The sequence below is a fragment of the Glycine max genome, chromosome 19, assembly GCF_000004515.6.
Source record: "Glycine max cultivar Williams 82 chromosome 19, Glycine_max_v4.0, whole genome shotgun sequence".
Classification (NCBI taxonomy): Eukaryota; Viridiplantae; Streptophyta; class Magnoliopsida; order Fabales; family Fabaceae; genus Glycine; species Glycine max.
This window is the reverse complement of record NC_038255.2, coordinates 50,855,391-50,878,727: the sequence shown is the minus strand read 5'-3', so window position 1 is coordinate 50,878,727 and position 23,337 is coordinate 50,855,391. Positions and strand designations below refer to the sequence as shown.

The following is a 23,337-nucleotide window of genomic DNA, read 5'->3' as shown; positions in this document are numbered from 1 at the left end:
GGCATGCCGTGGTGTTAGAATTCAGGCTTTACAATGTAGAAAGGTCAAAATCATCTAAAAAATTAGATTAGAGAAGTACACTAGAAGCATAGATGATTGTCATATTTGCAACAACTGACAACTAAAAGGAAGGATTGGGAATTGTCATTGTTGACTAGTTCCATGGATAATAATAAATATAATAGAAGAAAAACAAAACTCAACCTAAAGAACAAATCCTCCTTATATTTTGTCTGTAACGTTTGATCTCTAGTAAGTATATGAAAAAGAACATGAATCTAAAACTGAAAACTCCAAGCAGATAGATGCATGATGTCAGACTTAAAAAACATTAGACATGCGCCGTGCCTTCCGTGAATTTTGGGTCCTCACATCTGTACTTGCCGTCAGGTCCAATTCCAAAACCTTTTGGATCAGCAAAGACATTCTCTAGAAGCTGGCTGCGGGGTGGATGAGGGCTCTCATCTGCAAACTCAACAGCATCCTCAACAACCTCCTCTATCTTCTTATCTATGGTCTTCAACTCTTGTTCACTGGCTAATTTGTTCTCAATCATGTATTTCTTCAGTGCAGAGATGGGATCCCTACCGGCATAATGTGCCTTCTCAGCTGTGAAAGCGCAAGCAGATGATGGTGAATAATAATTAATTTATAATGAACTTGGTTGAAACAAATAGAAGATGTAAAGAAAACTATGGCTAGATGTGACTCATTTGATCATGGCACGAATATCCTGACTAGTTGAAATTAGTAAAATAGTTGGGGAAACCATAATACTATTGATGTAAGAATAACATAGTTAAATATGCATAGAAAATGAAGATTTATAGATTTAGCAGGACATTTTAAAAGGGTGAACAACCTAGCTAGATTTATCAGCCTACATATTAATTAAGCAACTAAAATCTTTTCAGGGAAATTTGAATTAGATCAACATGGTGAAATTACTTAAATTGACTTTCACATTTTCTATCACATTGACAGGCAAAAGTATATCCTTGCTAAAACATCTGATATCAAACTATCAGAAAAATGAAAAGCATTCAAAACTTCAGTTTATGAAAATTGTTTGTAAATGATAATCAAACCATTGGCTTTTTTTATCCTCATATCAGACCCCGTGATGTTTTGCACTTGCCGTCAAAATGCTTAGAAAAGATTCTTTTCAGAAAAACAAATCAAGAAAGTGTAGTATAGTGAAGCTAAGGGATGAACACGCGTCTCACACTGAACCAACTCAACCATTTTTTTTCTTCAATCATTCCAAATTTGAGGAAAATAGCTTGAGCTTAAAAAATGTAATTTAGGTTAGAGAAATCTTCACTTACTGATTAAAATTTGATGTCTCTATCATGTTGGCATGATCTTGAAGCTTATAATGCAGTTATACATATTTACATTACCAAACTATTAAGTGTTGCATCTTTACACCATTAACAGGTTTAGATTGCACCACTACACGAGTTCAATTCCTTCAACATGCAAGCTAGTCAGTGATCCAAATCCATGATCTTACTCTTACTATGCACAACATTGCTACTAACATCCAGAGAAAAGTGCTCCCAAGTTAACGACAAAGTTAATGCACAGGAAACCATATAGCAGAATTAATGTATAAGGATTGTGAATAGTGCCACTGAAGACACCATCAGAAATGCAAAGGAACAACAACTTCAAGGATGCGTAATTCCTACAGATTTGGATGAAGAATTGAGGGATCAACCAAACATAAATTCGGATGATAATTTCTAGAGGAATTTCTACAGGAATTTGACTAATACATTATTCATATGCATGCTTTGGAGTCTTTCTTATAACAGACAATATGTAGCTTGAATTAATTAAATGTTTGCAGCAATGATGATTACTGTCAAACAAATTTGTCATGAAATTCAATCTTTTGAGGTCAAATATTTGGTATAACTTGCTGCTATATAACATGTAAAATATATGCTGAAATTTTACAGAAGAAAAAAAATGGTATTAAATACTATGTACAAAAAAATGCTAAGTAATTAAAAAAAAAAAATGATCCCTGTGCAATGCACAGGTTCAAATCTAGTTTACTCCAAAATTAACAGCATAACTGAAGTAGATTATAAGTAAAGAAAACATAATGTAAACGCTCACCAGGGTCACGAAGCTCATCAGGATCAGCCAATGAATGTCCTCTAAATCTATAAGTCTCGCATTCTACTAAAGTTGGTCCCTCTCCTCGTCTGGCCCTTTCGATAGCCTCCTTTGCCACCTCTCGGACCTTCAAAACATCCATACCATCAACATGAACCCCAGGCATTCCAAATGCCGGACCTTTCTTCCATATCTGAGGATCTGAAGTTGCCCTGAGATGTGACATCCCAATAGCCCACAGATTGTTTTCCACCACAAACACAATTGGCAATTTCCATAAAGCTGCCATGTTTAGGCATTCATAGAACTGTCCATTGTTACATGTTCCATCTCCAAAAAACGCCAATGTCACATGATCACAATCTGCCTCTTTCAGCACCTCCCTTCTATACTTGCTGGAAAATGCTGCCCCAGTGGCCACAGGGATTCCTTCAGCAATGAAAGCAAACCCACCAATCAAATTATGCTCCTTTGAGAACATATGCATAGATCCACCTTGACCTCGGGAGCATCCTGTGGCCTTCCCAAAGAGCTCACTCATTACAGCACGTGCGGGGACCCCCTTACTCAGTGCATGAACATGGTCCCGGTATGTGCTCACTACACAGTCTTCTTTCTTGAGAAAGTTGATGAACCCAGTTGACACAGCTTCTTGGCCATTGTACAAGTGAACAAAACCAAACATTTTGCCTCTATAATACATCTGGGCACACATGTCTTCAAAGGACCTGCCTAATACCATGTCTTCATAGAGCTGCAAACCTTCCTCTTTCGTAATAAGCTGCACACACAGATACAAACAAAAAACAATAGTCTCAAACACTTATTATTTACAAAAGACAACAAATCTGAAGCTAAATGGGCAGATGGCATAAGAAGATCTCTTTTTTCCTAACTGTTAATACAAAATCTATACCATCATATTGTGAAGTATCTACACATTTGAAATAAAATATTGAATCATGAAGCTTACTTATAAACTAAACTTTGAGTTTTATGTACCGTCAGTGTAACAATCTATGTATTGTCAATCAATCAAAAAAACATACATACTAGGAATGACATTTAAGGTGATTATTGTAAAAGTTAACAAAATTATCCTACATAGCAATTTCCAATTAGTTGATAGTGTAAAAACACTTTACAGAGTGAGCCGACATACGATTTACTCATAAACTAATTGGGTAGGTTGAATTAAAAGGAAAGTTCAATTTTTTTATTCATCTAATTCTCAGAAACCCATGTCGTGCTGAACAAATAAACAAATCTTCTTCCCAATAAATTACTTGTGGAAAGGGAAAAACGTTGATATGAAAAGAAAAAAAAAGGGGTACCAGATTGGTGGTTGATTTGGGTTTGTTGTTCTTGAAAAGATCGGAGACAGATACAACAGAGGAATTAAAGCGAGGAGCATTGAGCTTAATGGGGGAAATGAAGCGAAGCTTGTGAGTGGATCCAAGGAAGGGAGTGAATGTGTGGAAAGACATGGTGAGGCTGCCATAAGAACTGTGATGATGGAGAGGAAGAGGCCGAGCCAACTTTGGTACGGAGAGAGACATTGAGATTTATGTGTGAATGAGAAGAGAGAGAAAGAAAGAAAGAGGTTAGTTATTCTTATTGAGAAGGGGCGGAGGAAACAAGAGAGGGAAAGGAATGAAGGAGACATGGGCAATGCTGCTGTTGCTGTAAATCACAGCCACAGAGACGAGAGAGGGAGGCCACCAATACCCAACCAACTTTTCCTACAAATACTATTCTTTCTTCTTTTATTCAACCATTTTAATCGGCACATAACTTCTATTCTGTATCACCTTGCTCCTACAAAATCACACTGAAACAACCGTTAACTACCCAACATTATATGGATGGCCCTATCAATCATATTGTCAAGAGGTTTGAACATCATGTAGGTTGTGTGCATAAAAAAAATATTGGTAAAAGCTAATCTCTTAAATAGATCATAGTTTAGCCCTTCTCTTTGGGTTATATATTCTAAATTCACCAAAAACAAATTATTACTTTGATAGTTTCAATTCTTGAAGTATTATTATCTCTTTTTAATTAAGAAAAACTAATTAAATAATTTTAAAAGTATTAGAAAAAGTTATGTCAAAAAAATATTTAAAAAATTCTTCAAATTAATCTCTAAAATTTATTAAAATACATTAACTTAGGAAATAAATCGATGAATATTCAATATTTTAGAAATCATTTTTTAATGCAATACTTTAAAAATCATTTAAACAACTATTTTATGTACTATTTGAGTGAGAATTTTTTTTAATATATAAGAATCAAAAGACAAATAACAGAGAATTTATCATAACTTATATATTAAACTCAACTGAGTTGGACTTTTTAGCAAGAGAGAGAAATTATTTGAGAATAAATTTTCTGGTTAATTTATTTATCTTTACATCACACATGATTTCTTTTTAAAAAAAAAATTGCACTCTACAATAAAATAAAGGCTTAATTACATTTATTATCTCAACTATTTATTATTTTTGACAAATTCTACCACAAACAAATTAATTTGGTGCATTTCAGTCCTAACTTTTCAAAAAAGCTTATAAAATTTACCTTCCTTCATTGAGTTGATATGACATAAACTTAAAAGTTGAGAATAAAATACACAAAAAAAAATAAAATTTGTAAAAAGGCAAAAAAAATGGAGTAAAATTTTCCAAAAAATAAAAGGATAAAAGTATAATTATTTTAGCTTGTCATGCCAACTCAACGAAGGACGATAAAATTTGTAAGTTTTTTTCAAAAAAAGTTAAAGAATAAAATGTACCAAATGAATTTGTTAACAATAAAATTTACCAAAAAAATTGAGATAAAAACTGCAATAAAAATCCTATCAAACTTTGTTTTTGGACGGAGGGATGACAAATAAATGGACTAGATGAAGTAAAGTGAAGAAAATATTTTTGTGTAAATTATACTTTTTTAGATATTTAAATTACATTATTTTGCTTTTTGTATTGCATCATACTTTTTTTTCAGTAAAAAAAATTATACCTTCTAATAATCATTCTAAATAGTAATAATAAGCTAACACTAATTATAGTAGTAGTAATCTTTAAAAATGATTTAGTTTTACTTAGATTTCACAAGTTTTGGTTTGGCCATTGATTTACATGAAGTTGCCTGCGGAAGTGGATAAATTATTTTTTTTTTAATATTTTGGTCCTCTAATTTATTATTTAACTTTAATTTGATCTTTAATATTTTTAATTCAATTTGATCCTTTTATTCTTTCGATGAAATTAATATCATCTTTCGGTCTAAAGAGTCAGAAATTATATTTTATTATGGTTTAAAATCGTCATTAAATGATTTTAAACCGTCACAACATGTATTATTTAAAAAAATAATTAATTTTAAAAATTAGATGATCAAATTGTACCTAAATAATAATTTATAGGATCAAAATACTAATTTAATCTTTTTCCTTTGTTAATATGCTTACCTTATATCAGAATATTAATATTCAATGACAGTTCATATGATTAAATGGGTCCATAGCTCAGTGGTAGAGCATTTGACTGCAGATCAAGAGGTCACCGGTTCGAACCCGGTTGGGCCCTTTTATTGTCTGAAATTTTATTCACACAATTATTTTGTAAATTTAACTTTTTAATTTATTTTTGCAATTGTATGTAAATTTAATTTTAACTCTAATTACACAATTCCGCATATGTTTTTATTGAATTTTCTCTTCTATTTTTTTATAACCTCCACAGCTCCACTGTTAGGAAGGGACTACAGAATAAAAACAGGAAAATATAAATCAAATTACAAATAAGTTTTTTTAACCAATTACAATTAAGTTTCTTGTCATTTGAAAGTAATATAATTTAAGATATTATGATGATTTTTTCAATAAGAATAGTTGAGTAAATTAGAACAATATTGTCTGAATTCAAAATTTTCCTTAAATTTTTTAATTAAATTAATTTATTTTTAAGACTAAACTATGATTCTTTTTATACTCACCAAAAAGAAAGTTTTTTTTAAAAAAAATCACTCCTTTTCAAATACACACTATAAAACTAACATATCCAACTGTTGAATTATGTAAATGTTATCTTCATAAACATACGTATAAAGTTTTAGATAAAATAAAAGTTTAAATATATCTTTAGTTTTTTAAATTTAAGTAATTATTTTTTTAGTCCTTAAAAAAGAATATATTTTTATTAGTCTCTCAAATTTAGGAAAAGCTACTTTTACTCATTATCATCTTTTACATTAATGGTGTTACAATTTATTCTTATTTGTCACCGTCAAAAATGTTTTTTAAAACTTAATATCTTTTAAAAAAAATTGTGCCAAACAACTATATTATGTAAAAAATTGCAACAATTTTACATCTATCTTTTTATTTTTTTTCTTTAAAACCAATATAATATATAAAAACGACCATTAAACCATAAAAGTTAAATATTTTGGCGGTCTAAAATCTCCATAAATCATTTTTCAAAAGAAAAATTAAAAAATAAATTTTGGCAATTAAAAATATTATTGCAGATTGTGAAACCATTAACACATTAAACAAAGATGGACTAAAAATATTTTTTTTCAAAAATTTGAGGGACTAATAAAAAAATTATTTTTAAGGACTAAAAAAATAATTACTCAAATTTAAAGTACTAAAAACATATTTAAGTTTAAAATAAATTTTTATTTTTTGGCTTTTTTACTAACAAGGCGTATTTTTTTCGGTATTTTCCATATGAGACAGTTTTTGAATTATTTATTGAAAGAAAATAAGTTGTAACAAAGTGTTATGAGTTTAATTATTTTTTTAATTAAAATCGTAAATAATTTTACGACTTCAGTATAATTTTTTTATGACTTTAAAGTCATAACCTTTTTTTTTGCTTTTAGGACTTTAAAGTCGTAATAATAAAAAAATAGGTATTATGACTTTGAAGTCTTACTTAAAAAAAAACTTTTTTACAACTTTAAAGTGGTAAAAACAAAACAAAAAGATTACAATTTCAAAATCGTAAAAAAAAATTTACACTAAAATCGTAAAATTATTTACAACTTTAGTTATAAAAAAAATCTAAAATCGTAACATATGGCTTCTCACTTATCTTCTTTCCTAACCTAACTAACCCCTATTACGACGGTAAATAATTCAAAAACTACCCCATGTGTAAAATATCCAAAAAATTCCTCTTGTTGGCAAAAAAAGTCCATTTTTTTACTGCATAAATATTTATAATTACCTTAATTAAAAGAATCATTTATATTTTCCTAATTACCCTATTTATAAGACCCATGAATATAGTTATAAAAAAATAATTTCTATTTTCTTCCGTTATAAACATAAATGTTTAGAGCTAACTAAAAAAAATTCAAGAATCATGCTACACAACTTTCATAATTTCAAATAATCACTACATAAAAAAAATTCAAGAATCATGTTACACAACTTTCATAATTTCAAATAATCACTACAAAAAGAAATTAAAGAGGGACAAGTGAATAAATATAAAACCTAAACCATGCCAAAACAATGAAGGTGGGCGAACTGGTAATAGAAAATATGTGTTATGCCGATGAAAACATAGAACTGGAATTTTTTTAGATTTTAGTTGTCATGCACTGGTCATCGTATTGGTATGACTAGTTTGTAAAAATCAATCAACTTATCATATGATAAAATGATTGTTTACAACATTGGTACTTAACTTTTGTTATTTTCTTATGCTTCCTCAGTCTTATTTATATTTATCAACATACGCTCTAACATGGCTAAATCAATGACAACTTGTGTGTTAGACCATGTACGTTACTGAATGGTCATATTTAAATTTCTGGTTATATTGTGTTTTTTTTTTTTTTTTTGCGAAATAAAAAGGACGAGAAAGATGACAGATGGTATACGTGATAGTTAAACAAACACTAAAAAGATGATGGAAGGAATTATTTATCACCAAAAAAATTTAAAACTTTTGTAAAAAAAAATTGTAATATTTTATATTTATATTTCAATTTACTTTATTATCACCAAAATAATTATTGTAAATAGTACTTATATAATTTTTAGTTGTTAAAAAAATTAAAGTTAATTTTTTTATCAACTTTAATAAATAAAATAATTTGTTACAAATACACAAGTTGCCATCGATTCAAAACTCGTTAGACCATAAATTCATTAACATATGATCATACACAAATTGTCATTGATTTAGAGCCTGTTTAGACCATACGTTGATGAATACAAATAAGACTGAGGAAGCATAAATAACAAAAAATAAATACTATAGTGTAAAACTTTTACACAATCTTATCACAAATTATCATATATGAATATGAATAATATGATAAGTTGAATGATTTTTACAAACTAGTCACACCAATTGGATAAACCTTGTAGACTTGTAAACCTTTAACTCAAGTCACGGGAGCGAACTGGTAATATAAAATATGTCTAATCATTTCATATGTACACAGAATACAGCAGCAACTCCATTAACATGGACATATTGCCTTAAGATTAAACTGATTGTGTAATATTCGTTCGAGATTTTGGCAGTGGTTGGCCTAATCGTTTCAAACTTGGAAGCAAGGATGGCACGCCCAAGAACAAGAACAAGCGCTTCCATAGTCTGATGTAAATGAGAAATTTCCATTCAGTCGGGCTGCCTAAATTTCCTTTCCAGTAGCAGTAGCACTTAATCAAGAATACTATGTTCGCTTGCGACAATTTCATTTCAATCATCTACTTGTATCAAGAAACCGACTCTTCTACAAAACTTGACTAAAACGATATCATAACAATGGACAATGATTAATTTGTACCCAGCATATTTCAGCAGTACATCGAGCCAACTCACTGACTCAAACCAAATTAAGCACCTAATGTAATCTATTTAATTTAATAATAGTGAGAAACCGATACTGGTTTATGGTATATCCAACCTCGACTAAATCATCTTGCTACTACGATCAAATACAGCATGCAACCAGCCAAGGTGGTAATTTAGCATCAGAATTGTCTATCAAATGTCGGTTCAACAACCATATCAAGACATACTAATGTGAGACAACAAGAGACAATGGTAAACACAAACAAAACGAAGAAACAGAATATAAAGTAAACAATTTCTCCCATCCGAATTCTCAAATGGACATAAACCCACATTCCGAAGTTCATAAAACTACAAAATCAAGTCTTATACAGATATAAATAACCAGCACAAAAATAAAACCTACAATATCCATAAAGTAAACTTAAAGGTAAAGAACCACAAAATTTAACCAAATCATATTGAGAATGTCCCTAATCGAACAAGCCAAATCCCATATCATCATCACTCTCTTCTTCAGGTTCCTCCTATAGAATAGAAACACACAGATTCATATTAGATACACATTAACTAGCATAAAGCAGGATTGAAAAACAATTGGAGGAACAACAAATTCACTAGCGGGAAACCTTCTTTTTCTCCTCAGCAGCTGGGGCGGCAGCAGCAGCACCACCACCACCTGAGGCAGCAACAGGGGCAGCTGCAACAGCAACTGGTGCACCACCGCCTGCTGCATTGGCTATCAAATCGCCAAGATTTTTCTTCTCAGCAAGTTTAGCAAATAAGGTTGGCCAATAGGTATCTACTTGAACCTTTGCAGTTTCCAACAAGGTGCTGATCTTGTCGGCCTATTTACAATTTAAGGAGCAACTCGCCATATCCAAACAAATTCATTTATTCTAAACCTTAAAACCCACTATTTCTCTCCCAGGAAAACCAAAAAAACCCAGTTAAAAAACACGTATTAGCTTAGACCCACTTTTACAAACAAAATGTTATCAAAATCATCCCACCCACTTCCACCAAATATGCACGTTTCATCTTTTTTTAACCACAATTACCCAGCACTACACTTGATTCAATATGTAATCCATCAATAGAAAATATAATCCGAAAGCCTGAAACAAATAAATGCAACCCCACATTGCTCAGTATTTAATTTGTTTACAAATGAATCTCAACAAGAAAATACAGGTTAAATTGGAACCACATTTTCAATAAAAATTACTTCACAGAAACTTTTTTTTAGTTTTGATTTAATACCAATTACTCGGTTCTTCAATTGAATTAAATCTAAACTAACACTAGAAAACATAACCCAAAACAAAGAAATTAAATTATTTCGAACATTCACTCACAATTCGTTAACGCAAAACCTAAGGGCACACAAAAGGATACAGTTACACTGATTCCATCTTCATGAAGGATGAGAGCTGCGTATGAACAAGCAGTTTCTCCGAGCGACATTTTTACACTGCAAAAACAGATAATTAAAATATATATATATATACAATCAGAAGGATAAAATCATAAAGGGTATTCAAATGACAAAAACAAAATATTGAAACAAAATCGTGAAAAGTAATCGACGCGAAAGGGGTTACATTCAGAGAAGGCGGATCTTAGACAAACGAAGAATGATGAGTGCTTCTCTGCTGCAGCCGCAAGTGAATTGCGACCCTAGCTAGGGTTTGAGGGTTTAAAAAGTGGGAAACCAGTTCATGGACCTCGACGTTTCAGGGCCCATTTGTTTCAACCTTAGCCCAATTTCATTTTCTAAATTATATCTTCTTTTTTTTAAGCATTTGGTGCACCTTATCTATGACAATGTCAAGCAATACAATGGATAATCCAAGTTTTGTTTTCTCAATTCAAAAATATTTTATAAATTATTTTTTGGTATACAAAAAATTATTGTATAAAATTTTCTTTATACATTTTACGAAATATGCGGATTTTTTACATTTAAGATAAATTTTAAAACTATAACTTAAAATAAAATAATGGAAATGATAAGATATATATATCTATAAACTTTCTTTTAAATAAAATAATAATTTTATTTATCAATAGAAATTTAATTCAAGGATAAGAGAATTTACAACAACTCATAGTACTCAATTATTTAAGTTCAACTTCCTTAACAAAAATAATGATTTTAATATAATATATAACAAACAAAGTTCACAAAAATATATAAGAGTTAAGCATATATGAAATCTGACAAGTATGGTATAATTTTAAATTTTAACGAATTAATTAAAATAAAAATAATTATTTGAGCATAAGAGTTTTTAAACTTTAGAAAGACCAAAATAATATAAAAGTTTTTAAACGGAATAACTTATCTTAAAAGAAGAAGAAAAACACAAGAGTGAATTATTAACTGGGTGTTTGGTTTGATTGTTTTTTGTTTTCATTTTCATTGAAAATAGAAAATGGTGATGGAAATGTGTTTGATTGAATTTTTTAAAACATTTTCAGTAAAAATATTTTTCCAAACGAACCAAAATCTGAAAATAATAAAATTTCGTTTTCAGTGTCTTCAGTTGAAACCACGAACCTCATTTTGGATAAAATGAGAACACAGTGGCAAAGAATGTAATTTTAAACAAATCTAAAAATATATTTCCTTCTGAAAACGTATTTTCAGTATTTTTATTTCTTGAGAGCCGGAAACAAGAAGTCAAACCAAATATGTTTTCAGAATTCTAATCTTTTGAAAATGAAAACAATTTTCAAAAAATGAAAATAGAAAATGAAAATGCAAACCAAACACACCCTAATATATCAAATTTTAAAATTTAAAGTTAGGTGGTAATGGGGTATAAGTGAATAGAGTTGATGCATTTAAGACTAATGTTGTCTTATATAGGATGAATAACAAATCACACATATTACAGTAAAAAAAAAAAAACAAAGCACACATATGTTACATAATTGATAATTGTTATACATACGTAATTTGAATATTTAAATTATATAACAATTATTTTATTTTTTTTGTTAAAACATTAGAAATTTAATTTTTATGAGTTTTTATCCGATAAATGCTAAAGTTAGTTGATTTACAGTGTTCTGAAATAGGGTTGAAAAACTGAAACAACACGCTCAGTGCGTCAAAGGCTTAGCGCGAGGAACCAACTTGGAGGCCAAACTTAGCTCGCATTTGGCGGCTTAGCGCGCGGTTACTTATGTCCGCACTGGACTTTGCATGTGCGCTTAACGCATAGTCAATGTCGAAAACATGACTATGCTGCATTTTAAAGGAAAAACTTGGAGAAATAGGGTAGTTTTTTTGGGACCATATAAGGAGCTAGGGCACAAGGGAAAATTGATTCACTCGGGGACCTTTCCTCCATTCTCTTCCACACTTCTTTTTTTCCTTTTTGCATTAGTAAGTCTCTAATGACAATGAGAAGCTAAATCACTCATTGTTGAGAACTCAGCAACCAAACACTTTTGATGTAATGATTATAATTATCTATTTTTTTATATTATTGTCTCTTTTTTGTGCTTAATATCATGTTTATGATTTGATCACACATGCTCACGTAGTATTATAAATTTTATGCATTGAAAAATGTTTATCTCCTAAAAACTTGAAAATAACATTTAAGTAATCAATGTCTAGGGATAAAATAGTATTATTTAGCCTTATTTATGCATCTTGATTCTTAAAGCAAAATATTTGATATAGCTCTTATTTGATTTCTCAAATTTTAGAAAGTTATAAATATTATTTTACAATATCCAAATTCAATTTTACAAGGATTTGTCTAATTGACCTCAAGTAAAAATGGAATTGAACAACCTCATATTGAAAAACAAATAGAATTTAGATAATTGTCTTATTCTAAAATTATATCATTAATGTTGCGACTATCACATTTAATGTATCATATTTAATTTTTATTTTTATATCATTTATTTGTAAAATTAAAACTTTATATTTGTTAGTTAAAAGCTAATAATTAAATTTATAATAAAATTAAAAATATTAAAATCTTAATAATTATTTTTTTAATTCACTTTAAGTAAATAGTTATTATAAAAAAACAAATTGTGGGTAAATAGTTTTCATTTATTTTACAACTTCTAAATATAATACCTTAAATATTTTTCAAACATTTTCATTATAACTTTTAATTAAAAATTATAGATAAAAAGTATAAATTTCAATTAAAATTACAGCCATATATATTTTTGCTGAAGTGAACAAAGAATATAATGATTAAAAAATAATTATTAAGATTTTAATATTTATTAATCTTGTTACATATATATTTATGCATTTTAGTATAATTTTAATTATGAACTTTTGATTAATAATTATAAAGTTTTAATTTTACACACAAATTATATGAACCAAAAATTAAAATAAAACATTAAATGTGATAGTTATATATAACATTAATAATTAAATTCAAAATAAGATAATTATATAAATTATATTGGTTATTGGATATGGGATTGTTTAATCGCATGCCATTTTTACTTGGGATCAAATACACAAACTCATCTAACAATAAAATAATATTTTACTATAATTGTAAAATGAGTTCTTTTGGAAATTGTGAAGCATATATTGCTGCCTAAAGCATCTCAAATTCTCAACATTGTGTCATTATTTTAGTTTTCCTTCTCCGGAATCTTTGGCAAGGATGTTCTGATTTGGAGAGTCCTATGCGGATTAATAGTCCAAACAAAAACAAATTGTCACCTCATCATTGTTGATTTGTTGGCATATAAGACTGTCAAGGTTTATGCAAAAGAAAGGGGTTTATCTTTGGTTTCAATTATTCCATTGATACCTACAACACCATCATCCTCAAAATTATCCTAATCTAAACCATGTTGATCAACCATGTAATTATTTGATAATTTTCACTTTACATTGAATCCAATATTAGACACAAAATCAAGATATAGTATATATATATATAAGTAAAAGAGAATCATTATTCTATAAATTAGTTTTTAAAATTGAATTAGGATCAAATTCACATTCTAAAATATTAAAAAAAATCCAAATTTTATATTAATTAGAGATAAGATCACAATAAAATATATAAATGGAAAATAACTTTTATCCTATTAATTAACGTTTGAAATTAACTTAAGCATAAACTCATATTCTAACTTCACAAATGTCATTTGCACCATTCATAAACTAATTTTTAGATAACAAAAGTGGGGAAAAAGATGAGGTAGTGTAAGGAAGAATATAAGCAACGAAAAAATTAATGTAGAAATCTAAAACAACTCAAAATATGTATAACTATTTCAAAAGTTTTAATGGATCGAAATAGTCTCATATTGATTTAATGAAAGGTGTTCAAGCTCGTTTTATTTTAAATCAATATTTTATCTAAAAAATTTGGTGATACGTTTTTTATTTAGTTTGCCCGTTTGGTCAATAAATTTTTGTTAGACAACATCTCAGTGCTTCCTTTTATTTCTAAAGCTTTTTCCAATGTCACCATCTCTTTCTCTCCAATCACACCACACACACATGTTTCCTTCCTTTTGACCATCTTCTTTCTCATCCTTTTTATTTCACAATAAATTATATAATATATATATCATTACGTTAAGCCTGCTGTATATATCATGGAGAAATTATCTCATAATTAGAAATACCTTATACATGACTACACATGAGAGATGAATATATACTTGAGAAGAATATCATTACGCCCCTATGGTACTCCTATTGTTCTTAGTGTGTGTTAAACGCGTGACCATTTACTTTAAGCTTAGTGTGAGGTCGCATAAAATCAAAATAGACTACATCTTTAAAAGAGGAAGAAGGCAAGAGAAAATTCTTTGATTCATTATTCAGTTGTCATAAAAGTATAGAGCATCCCACACAGAGTTAAGGCTAGGATTCATGTAGGAATAAAGAAAATCAACCATTAAGAGTCATTCATTTCCTTTATCTCCATTCTTATTCTCTTTTCATCACCCTCTTGTAATTGTAAAGTTTCTCATGATAATGAGAGACCAAATTCTCCTTTGTTGGAAGTCTAACAATCAAACGCTTTTATTATTATGATTCTTACTATCTATTTAATGTTATTTCAATTTCATTGTCTCTTTTTTATGCTTAATTTCATTGATTGTGATTTGGTCATCCATATTCAATGTATGTTTTAAGATTTAGGCATGGGAAAATGTTTATCTCTTAAAAACTGAAAAAGTACATCTAAATAATTCATCTTTAGAGATAAAATGCAATTGTTGAGCCTATATATATATATCTATGTTTATAATACAATTTAACTAGTCTATCTCGTAAGGGATTAAGAGAGGAATTAGAGAAATTATACTCTTTCATATGAGGGATTATGATTAGAGCATATGAGTAGAAATAGGTGATAATCGGAATAATATTAAATAGAAAAAAAAATCATTAACATCACATCGAGAGTAGTTTTGGTAGGCTAGGTCCCAACATATATGTATTCTGAATCAACTTCTATTTCACCTCTTCGAATGTTTGTTTTTCTTACCCTTGCATGTTTTAGATAATTAGTTTAATTTTATGTCACTTTATTTTACTGCTCCTTAACACAATTATTTAAATTAATTCATGAATTGCCAAAAAATTGGGTATACACCAATCTAAGTACAAATAAAGCCCATATGAACTTGACACTTGGACTTCCATTTTACTTTACTACTTAGGACAATTTGGTGCACTTGTTAATGAGTTAACAAATACATGCCACGGAATTGAAAAACACAATAGTGCATATACCTATTTTTGAAAATCAACAATGATATACTTATCAAGAAAAATATTGGGGGCCTAAGGTTGTGATAGAATTCTCACACTAGCATAAAGTCTCATTAACATTCATTTTCATGACCAAACACAAAAATAACCAAACATAGATATAAAACTAACCTTTTGTGACTGAGAACGAGAACCAGGTAGGGTAGAGCTGAGAACGAGAGGGCGAGAGTGAGAGCAAGAACGAGAGTACAAAGCGAGAACGAGAGTTACAGTGACAAAGTGAGAACGTGGTGGCGGCACGGTGGACATGTCATACGTTAAGGAGAGTGAGAATGAGAGTAGCGAGGAAGAAGAGAATGGGAGTTGCTGTGCTGCAGGGAGGAAGAGGAGAACACGAGAACTGACATGATACAAAAAAAGGTTTGGACACCAGAACCCTTCTTTTATAACATACCCAACAACATTAATTTTTTAAAAAATCAATGTTGTTTAAGCACACATAACATCGATTTTTAAAAAATCAATGTTAATAATAACATCTTATTTACAAAAGCGTTACCGTGTATTTTTTAACATCAATTTTTATCATAATCGATATTAACATGACAATATTAAAAGCCAATTTTCTACAAATGAGATACGGAAACGAAAGATCAAGACCATAATGTTGGTTAGTAACTAAAAGTGGTTGCACCATCATTTATGAGCTAAAGCTGATGATTAGAGCCCGGGAATTTTGAGCATAATGAAAATGATTAGTGGCGAGACTTGTGCACATTTCTTAAGATAAAAACATATATTAATTATTAAGTATGTTTTATTAACATAAATTTTGTAACGAAAATTAAACTATAACTATATATTTAAATTAATATATAGCTAAATTATATTAATAAACATTTTAATTATTAATAGAAAAAAATAATTATGTATTGATAGAGTAAATTTTTTTACACATTCATCTAATAACAAAATATCATATATGATAATTTTATTATTTTTTAAAATAATTATCTTAAAGTAATTTAAACAATTATTTATGGTTTAATAATAATATAAAAATATTATAGTTTATTAACTCATAAACATTAAACTCTTATTAATATATGTATTATAAGTAAAATATGTTATACCATTTATGTAGATATATAATAATTAATAATGATAGTTATTCTCTTATTGATAAAAATTAAAGATAATATCAAAAAATTTATAACAATTACACATCTTATTTAATTAATTGAGTGAGATTTTCTTTGATATAATCATAATTATTTATTTGTGCATAATTAGTCATATACAACAGTAAAAAAAAATTCAATGAGCTAAATTACTTATTTATCATTACTTTTTAGGAGATCGATCATTATCAAATTTCAGATTCTTTACGATGACGCCCTTCTATTTTTAACTTAAGGTTGTAATCAAAAGTGAATATTTATTGGAGTAACTTGTTTTACGCTAACAAAAAATATTGGAACAAGTCAAACTACGCATGTTCCCACGTAAGCATGCTATTAAATTACTTGACACGTGAAGCATGCCGGATGAGTGACGAGATATTGAATCCCTCCCGTACAAATTTGAATTATTTTAACACTTGCATGATATAAAGTTACAAACTAAATATTTTTGTTTTAAATTTACTTCTATTATGTGTGATAGTTTCATTTTCATATATTAAGTTTTAAAAATTTTATTATGATTTTTTATATTTTTAAAAATATATTATTTTAATTTTTTTAGTTAAAAACGTTAATATTTTATTAATTTTAGAATTTTAAAAAAACTAAAATAATATATTTTAAAACATAAAGAATCAAAATAAAAACTTTAAAACTTAATATATCAATGAGAAATAATTTTAAAACATAATAAATAAAAAATAACATTAATCATTTTAAAATAATTAATTTTAGATAATGATAGCTAAAATTTGCTATTGTCTTTATTTTATTTTTAAAAAATTAAGAACTGAAAAAATTATTAGCTCGTCTAATCTTTTTGAGATCTAAAAAGATAAAAAAATACAATATCACACGGATCAAACGACTTTAATAGATAATCTCATTAAAATTATAAAAAATTCATACACTCGTCACTCGAAAACCAAAATCTTTTACACAACTATGCTATTGGAAATAGAAATAGGAGAGATCAGAACAAGAGTTGTCTTTCATGAAAGACAAAAACATGATCCTAACTCACAATTAACCCATATCATATTTGAAAGAGAAAGTCACAATATGACTCTTTGGGAGATTTGCGAGCAAGATTTCCATTGATGTGCACGGTTGGGCTGAACAAGTAGAGGATTTTGCATCCAACATTTACAATCGAGTCGGGTAAAAGCAAGCATCACCGCATGGACTAAAATTTAAAAAGTGTGAACTTACATAGAATAAAAAAAATACTAATTTACATAAATAAAAAACATATTTAGGTTTTTTTTTGTTTCTGGTGGTTGCCTTGGTTGGTCGTACCAAACAAGAGAGAGAAAGAACATAAACTGGGTGGCATATCTGTACCCTAGATAGACTCTAGAGAGAAAGAAAGGGGGGATGGTCTATGGTTGTTTTAAGGTCAGGGGTCATAGTAGTGGATGTGGGCCTGCGCCCTCACTCTTCAAATTGTCCACAACGTCAATCGTTATGGGCCCCTAAGTCACACTGCATACTCATGGGCCCCTTCCTAACACTGTACTTCCTTTGTTTATCTTTCTTGGTAGGTGGTTCTTCTCGCCAAATAGTGAACTAACCCCATCCTTCATTTTATTATGACTAATGCCTATCCACTTCTGCAACATTAGAACTTCTTTTACTCCTAATTTTGATTGTTCGTTTTTTATTTAATTTGATGTCATTTTAAGTTTAACTTTTAAACAGTATAATTTGATCAAACTAACATATCTCACTTTTTTTGTTCAGAAAGTAATACTTGCGATCCTGTAATAGTTTGTTTTTTCTTCTGTTTTAAGTTGTGAGCAGCAAATACATATATAAGTTTTCCAATATATATAACTTCTGTGGAGTTAAATATGCTAAAGACAACTTAGTGTTTAATATTACAAAATCCAGCATGTTGACAAAGTTTGTTTTTTTAATCAGTAGAAATTGAATTATAAAGTATGAAAAAAATTATAATAATTTACACACTTTATTCAATTAATTGAAAAATTTTATATCATGATTCTTTGTATAAAAAATATTTTATCAAGAAAATAAAATTTATTTTCTAATCTTTACATTTTAAATGAATTAATCTAACTCTCAATCAAGAGATTTCTTAATAAAAACACATACATGATTTAGGAAGGGTTACTATCGGATTTGGCGTACGAATTGGAAAACCCCGATTTCTTTACTTATTTTTTTTGGATGATTTTACTTTGTTTCTTTATTTTGTCTTTTAATAGTTTTATACTGTACTAAATTATAATATTTTCTCACTTAGCTATTACTTTTATTATTGAAATATTATTTAAAATAATATGGAAGCAAATTACAAAATCATATGAAATTACAAAATCATATGCAAAATGAGAATTTTGAAAAAAATTACTATTAAATGTAAAAATTAGAAAGAGAAAGAGAAAGAGAGCAAAGTAAAAATAAATGAGAGAAGACTTATTGCATATGCATAGCAGCACGTGTTCAGGGAAGGAGAGTAAAAACAAAGATGTCCATTTTTTTTAATAATGGAGATGATCCTTCTTCTTTTATTCACCAAAAAAATAATTTTTTAAAAAATAATACAAATGATTTTTTATATTTTTTCTTACAATTTTTATACTTTTTGAAGTATTTTATTTTTTTAATCTTAGTGGAACCAGTAAGGGCTAGTTTCCTAATAAAAAGACATGCATAATTTAGGAAGGCTAGGTTTACTGTCAGATTTGGCGTAAGAATTGGAAAACCCCGATTTCTTTACTTTGTTTTTTTAGATTATTTTACTCTTATTTTGTCTTTTAATAGTTTTATACTGTACTAAATTATAATATTTTCTCACTTAATTATTACTTTTATTATTGAAATATTATTTTAAAATAATATGAAAGCAAGAAACGAAAGATATATATTCGATTTGTCCCCCACGTATAACCAATTCGATTGTTACTGGTGTCTGATGAACCTTTATCTGTTAACTAAAACAAACAGTTTGGTCCCCTCTTTTTCATTACAGTTCCATTAGTTGAGTATGATTTTTTTAAGTGTATATATATGTGTCATTATTTCTTTGTCTCTTACTTATTTTAATTTTTTTATATACATAGAATTTAATTTTTACGTATTTTTAGCGTAATTTTTTTTAGTTCGTTATTCAATAAATCTAAACTATATATAAAAAATGTCAAATTTAGTTTTGATATACACTTTTTTTTATCAATGTTATCTTTATAATTATCTTCGTTAATAGTTGTTCTTATCAAAATCTAAAACCGTAACACGGGTGGACGTAGTTAAGTGAGATCTTGAACTTTAGACATCTGTTTGAAGGGATATTTTTGACAAAAAAGAAGACCTGCAAAACAAAAAGACTACGAAGTTTAAATAAAAATGAGTGAACTAAAACATGTATATGCTTAAGTAACACTAGTATGAGGGAGAGAGAGACACACTGGTTGTGTGTGATGGAATTGTGTAGATGAGTTTGATAAAACTCGTATTTATATTAGTTGAGTGTCACTATCGGCTTTGGTTTGTAAAAATTATTGTAGCATTTGCATATAATTTTTGACTTGTAGATAATAGTTGGAAACACTTATAAATAATGTTAGGGATAAACACTTGTTTATAGATAAAAGTAAAAGATAGTCGTACCTTATCGATAATGTTAGAGATAAACGTTTGTTTATAGATAAAAGGTAAAAGATAATCATACTTTGTACATAATATGTGAATTTATAGATAATTAATTATCTGCCAATAGATAAAATATTTAAATACATTTGAATATTAATAAGTTTGTTTGGGAAATCCAACTCCTAAAGATTAGGCGTATACTCTCATGTAATAAGACTGACGTGTAGGGTAAATAAGTATCTATAAATATTAATTAGGATGTGAAATGTATTTTGTGAATCTTGAATACCTTTTTTACTTTCTTGTAACTACACTCTTTACAAAGTATACTAACCATTGCATCCTATAAATCACCCATTATTATTTAACTTCTATTATTCTTTTTATTTTCGAAGTTATAGAAAGGCACCAAGCCACGCAAAGCGTCTCTTTTCTCGTAGTAATTATTACAAATATAATTTTAAAATAATTATTAAAAAACCAATATTTTTATTATAAATGATAATTTAAGATTGATCCACATCACACAAATATGAAAAAATATATCTATAAACAACATTTTGTTATTCTTTATATATTTTGTGTTAAAGTCGATGGTTTTCATGACACATTTGATCCACATCACCTATATAGTCTTCCTTTACACACCCATTCCAGAACACACAAACACACACGTTGATTATCTTGGCATTAGATCATTTGTAGCTTGTACAAAACTCTGAATGCCGGAGATGGAGATGAGCATATGTGTGAATGGAGAATCCCAAGTCCCTCCAGGCTTCCGGTTTCATCCAACCGAAGAGGAACTGTTGCAGTACTATTTGAGGAAGAAGATGTCCAACGAGAAGATCGACCTCGACGTGATTCGCGATGTTGATCTCAACAGGCTCGAACCATGGGACATACAAGGTGATGATTTTTTTGCTAAGTAGCTAAGATAATTAATGAGTAGTGCATGTAATTGATTAATTTGTGCAGAGATGTGCAAAATAGGAAGCAGCCCACAAAACGATTGGTACTTGTTCAGCCACAAGTACAAGAAGTACCCCACGGGAAGCCGCACAAACCGCGCCACCAGTGTTGGGTTCTGGAAGGCCACGGGGCGCGACAAGGTCATATATAGCAACGGGAAGATAATTGGAATGAGAAAAACATTGGTTTTCTACAAAGGGCGTGCCCCCAATGGCCAAAAGTCTGATTGGATCATGCATGAATACAGGCTAGACGACATTAATAACACCAATGAGATGGAACACGGGTGGGTGGTCTGTAGAGTTTTCAAGAAGAAGAACGTCCCTCTCAAAACACTAGATAGCCCAAAATCCATGACCATGAATATGGTCACAGAAAGCGACTACTGTGGTGGCTTCACTAGCTGGGAATCCCTTGATCAGCTTGTGGCATCACAACTGAATGGACAAACTGAGACATATTGCAGTGATTTGCAATTCCCCGCATTTCTATCATCCTCATACATTGCTACAACAACAACAACAACAACACACATTGCTCCCACAATACAGGATTACCCCAGCTACGACATTGACCTGTGGAACCACTGTGCTTCGTGTCCAACACTCCAAATGTAACACTGAAATCAAACCCTTCTTTTAATTTCTTCCCTTGTCAGATTATTACTACTATCAAATCATTCCTAAAATATTCATTTTTAAATACTATTAATCGCATAGGTAAAACAATTTAAGTTTATATGTTATACATTTAAATAAAAAAGCCGTACTTTGTTGTTTAGATGTTTATTGAGAATTATTTGAGCGCATATAGTTTGATTTGGTTCCTTTCAATTGTCACAGGACAATTATTTCAGACAGTTAAATGTGATAATATTTTTTTATTCAATGTGATAATGTTACTAAACTAGTTTTAACTAGGATGGGGTTTGAGGAGTTTTTCCTAAGTTTTTACTTAAGAAAAAATATAATCATCTTGTTAATTCCTCACTTTCCTCCGTCCCATTCATTCAAACATAGGATGGGTTCATATTTTTTCCACTTTTCATTGAAGTTGTGTACGTCCTTCAAGCACGTGGAAAATTCATCTTTCATAAATTAATAAGAAAAGGGAGGGCGGAATCTTAGTTTTCTGATGGGATGGCATTGTCACTACAGGTCTTTGCTTAATCACGATGTCTACATTATTTTTATTAAGGATAATCCGCGATGATTAGAAGATTTGAAAAATCTTTGTTCTTTGTGTAACTTTATATAATTTCCCCCCATTTACAATTTGGCTACTGAATTAATGTTGTCAAATTTAAGAATTAACAAGATGCATTAACGTAAGAGGTAATATAATTTAAGATGTATTGACGTAAGTCCTAACATAGAAAAGAGTAGATTGCTATGGTATCATTGAGGTATTTTGAGATCTCACGTAATTTTTCTACTATTTTTAACATTTATAATAACATTTACAAAACAACAACAATATTTTTATAGGAGCACACATATAATATTTTTCAAATAATTCAGAGTGATTAATATAAAAGGTGCCTGCAGTAAAAAATAATATAAAAGGTGCTTGCAGTAAAAAATAATAAAAAGATGCCAATGTAATTTTTTTTAAAAACAATTAAAGGAATCTGTGTGTAGTGATAGAAAAAAAAAAAAGAACAACCGAAATAATAAAATCGTTCACTCCATAAACTTACAAGAAATTACACACACTAAATTTTTTATTACTATTAAAACTATTATTTGAAAAAATATTTTAGCAACATATGCATAATTGATATTTAACATCTAAGTAATTAATGGAGCAAATTAATCAAAAGTAGCGTAAAATATATTTGATGTCCAATAAAATTTTAAAA

The 23,337-nt window shown here is 28.9% G+C and overlaps 3 protein-coding genes and 1 non-coding gene across 5 annotated transcripts; 2 read left to right on the top strand and 2 right to left on the bottom strand.

Annotated features, from left to right (window-relative positions):
- Positions 1 to 81: 81 nt before the first annotated feature.
- Positions 82 to 3,974, bottom strand: LOC100802573 (pyruvate dehydrogenase E1 component subunit alpha-3, chloroplastic). Its single transcript, XM_003554736.5, has 3 exons — positions 3,465 to 3,974; positions 2,131 to 2,911; positions 82 to 609 (listed from the first exon to the last, which is right to left on the bottom strand). The coding sequence occupies exons 1-3, from the start codon at positions 3,687 to 3,689 to the stop codon at positions 332 to 334; spliced, it is 1,284 nt and encodes a 427-aa protein (XP_003554784.1). The 5' UTR covers positions 3,690 to 3,974; the 3' UTR covers positions 82 to 331.
- A 1,677-nt stretch (positions 3,975 to 5,651) lies between these two features.
- TRNAC-GCA (transfer RNA cysteine (anticodon GCA)) lies at positions 5,652 to 5,723 on the top strand. The gene has a single exon. It is a non-coding gene; the product is annotated as a tRNA-Cys (tRNA).
- A 3,521-nt stretch (positions 5,724 to 9,244) lies between these two features.
- Positions 9,245 to 10,586, bottom strand: LOC100305677 (uncharacterized). Its single transcript, NM_001248224.1, has 4 exons — positions 10,565 to 10,586; positions 10,359 to 10,434; positions 9,590 to 9,808; positions 9,245 to 9,487 (listed from the first exon to the last, which is right to left on the bottom strand). Exons 2-4 carry the CDS (start codon positions 10,425 to 10,427, stop codon positions 9,434 to 9,436), a joined length of 342 nt encoding a protein of 113 aa, NP_001235153.1. The 5' UTR covers positions 10,428 to 10,434; positions 10,565 to 10,586; the 3' UTR covers positions 9,245 to 9,433.
- Positions 10,587 to 21,132: 10,546 nt separating this feature from the next.
- Positions 21,133 to 22,746, top strand: LOC100808411 (NAC domain-containing protein 43). 2 transcript variants are annotated; one of them, XM_041012784.1, is made up of 2 exons: positions 21,133 to 21,413; positions 21,498 to 22,746. In XM_041012784.1, the coding sequence occupies exons 1-2, from the start codon at positions 21,227 to 21,229 to the stop codon at positions 22,091 to 22,093; spliced, it is 783 nt and encodes a 260-aa protein (XP_040868718.1). In that variant the 5' UTR covers positions 21,133 to 21,226; the 3' UTR covers positions 22,094 to 22,746. The 2 variants fall into 2 exon arrangements, with proteins under 2 accessions (XP_040868718.1, XP_040868717.1); XM_041012783.1 differs by having other exon boundaries at positions 21,483 to 22,746.
- Positions 22,747 to 23,337: the final 591 nt, after the last annotated feature.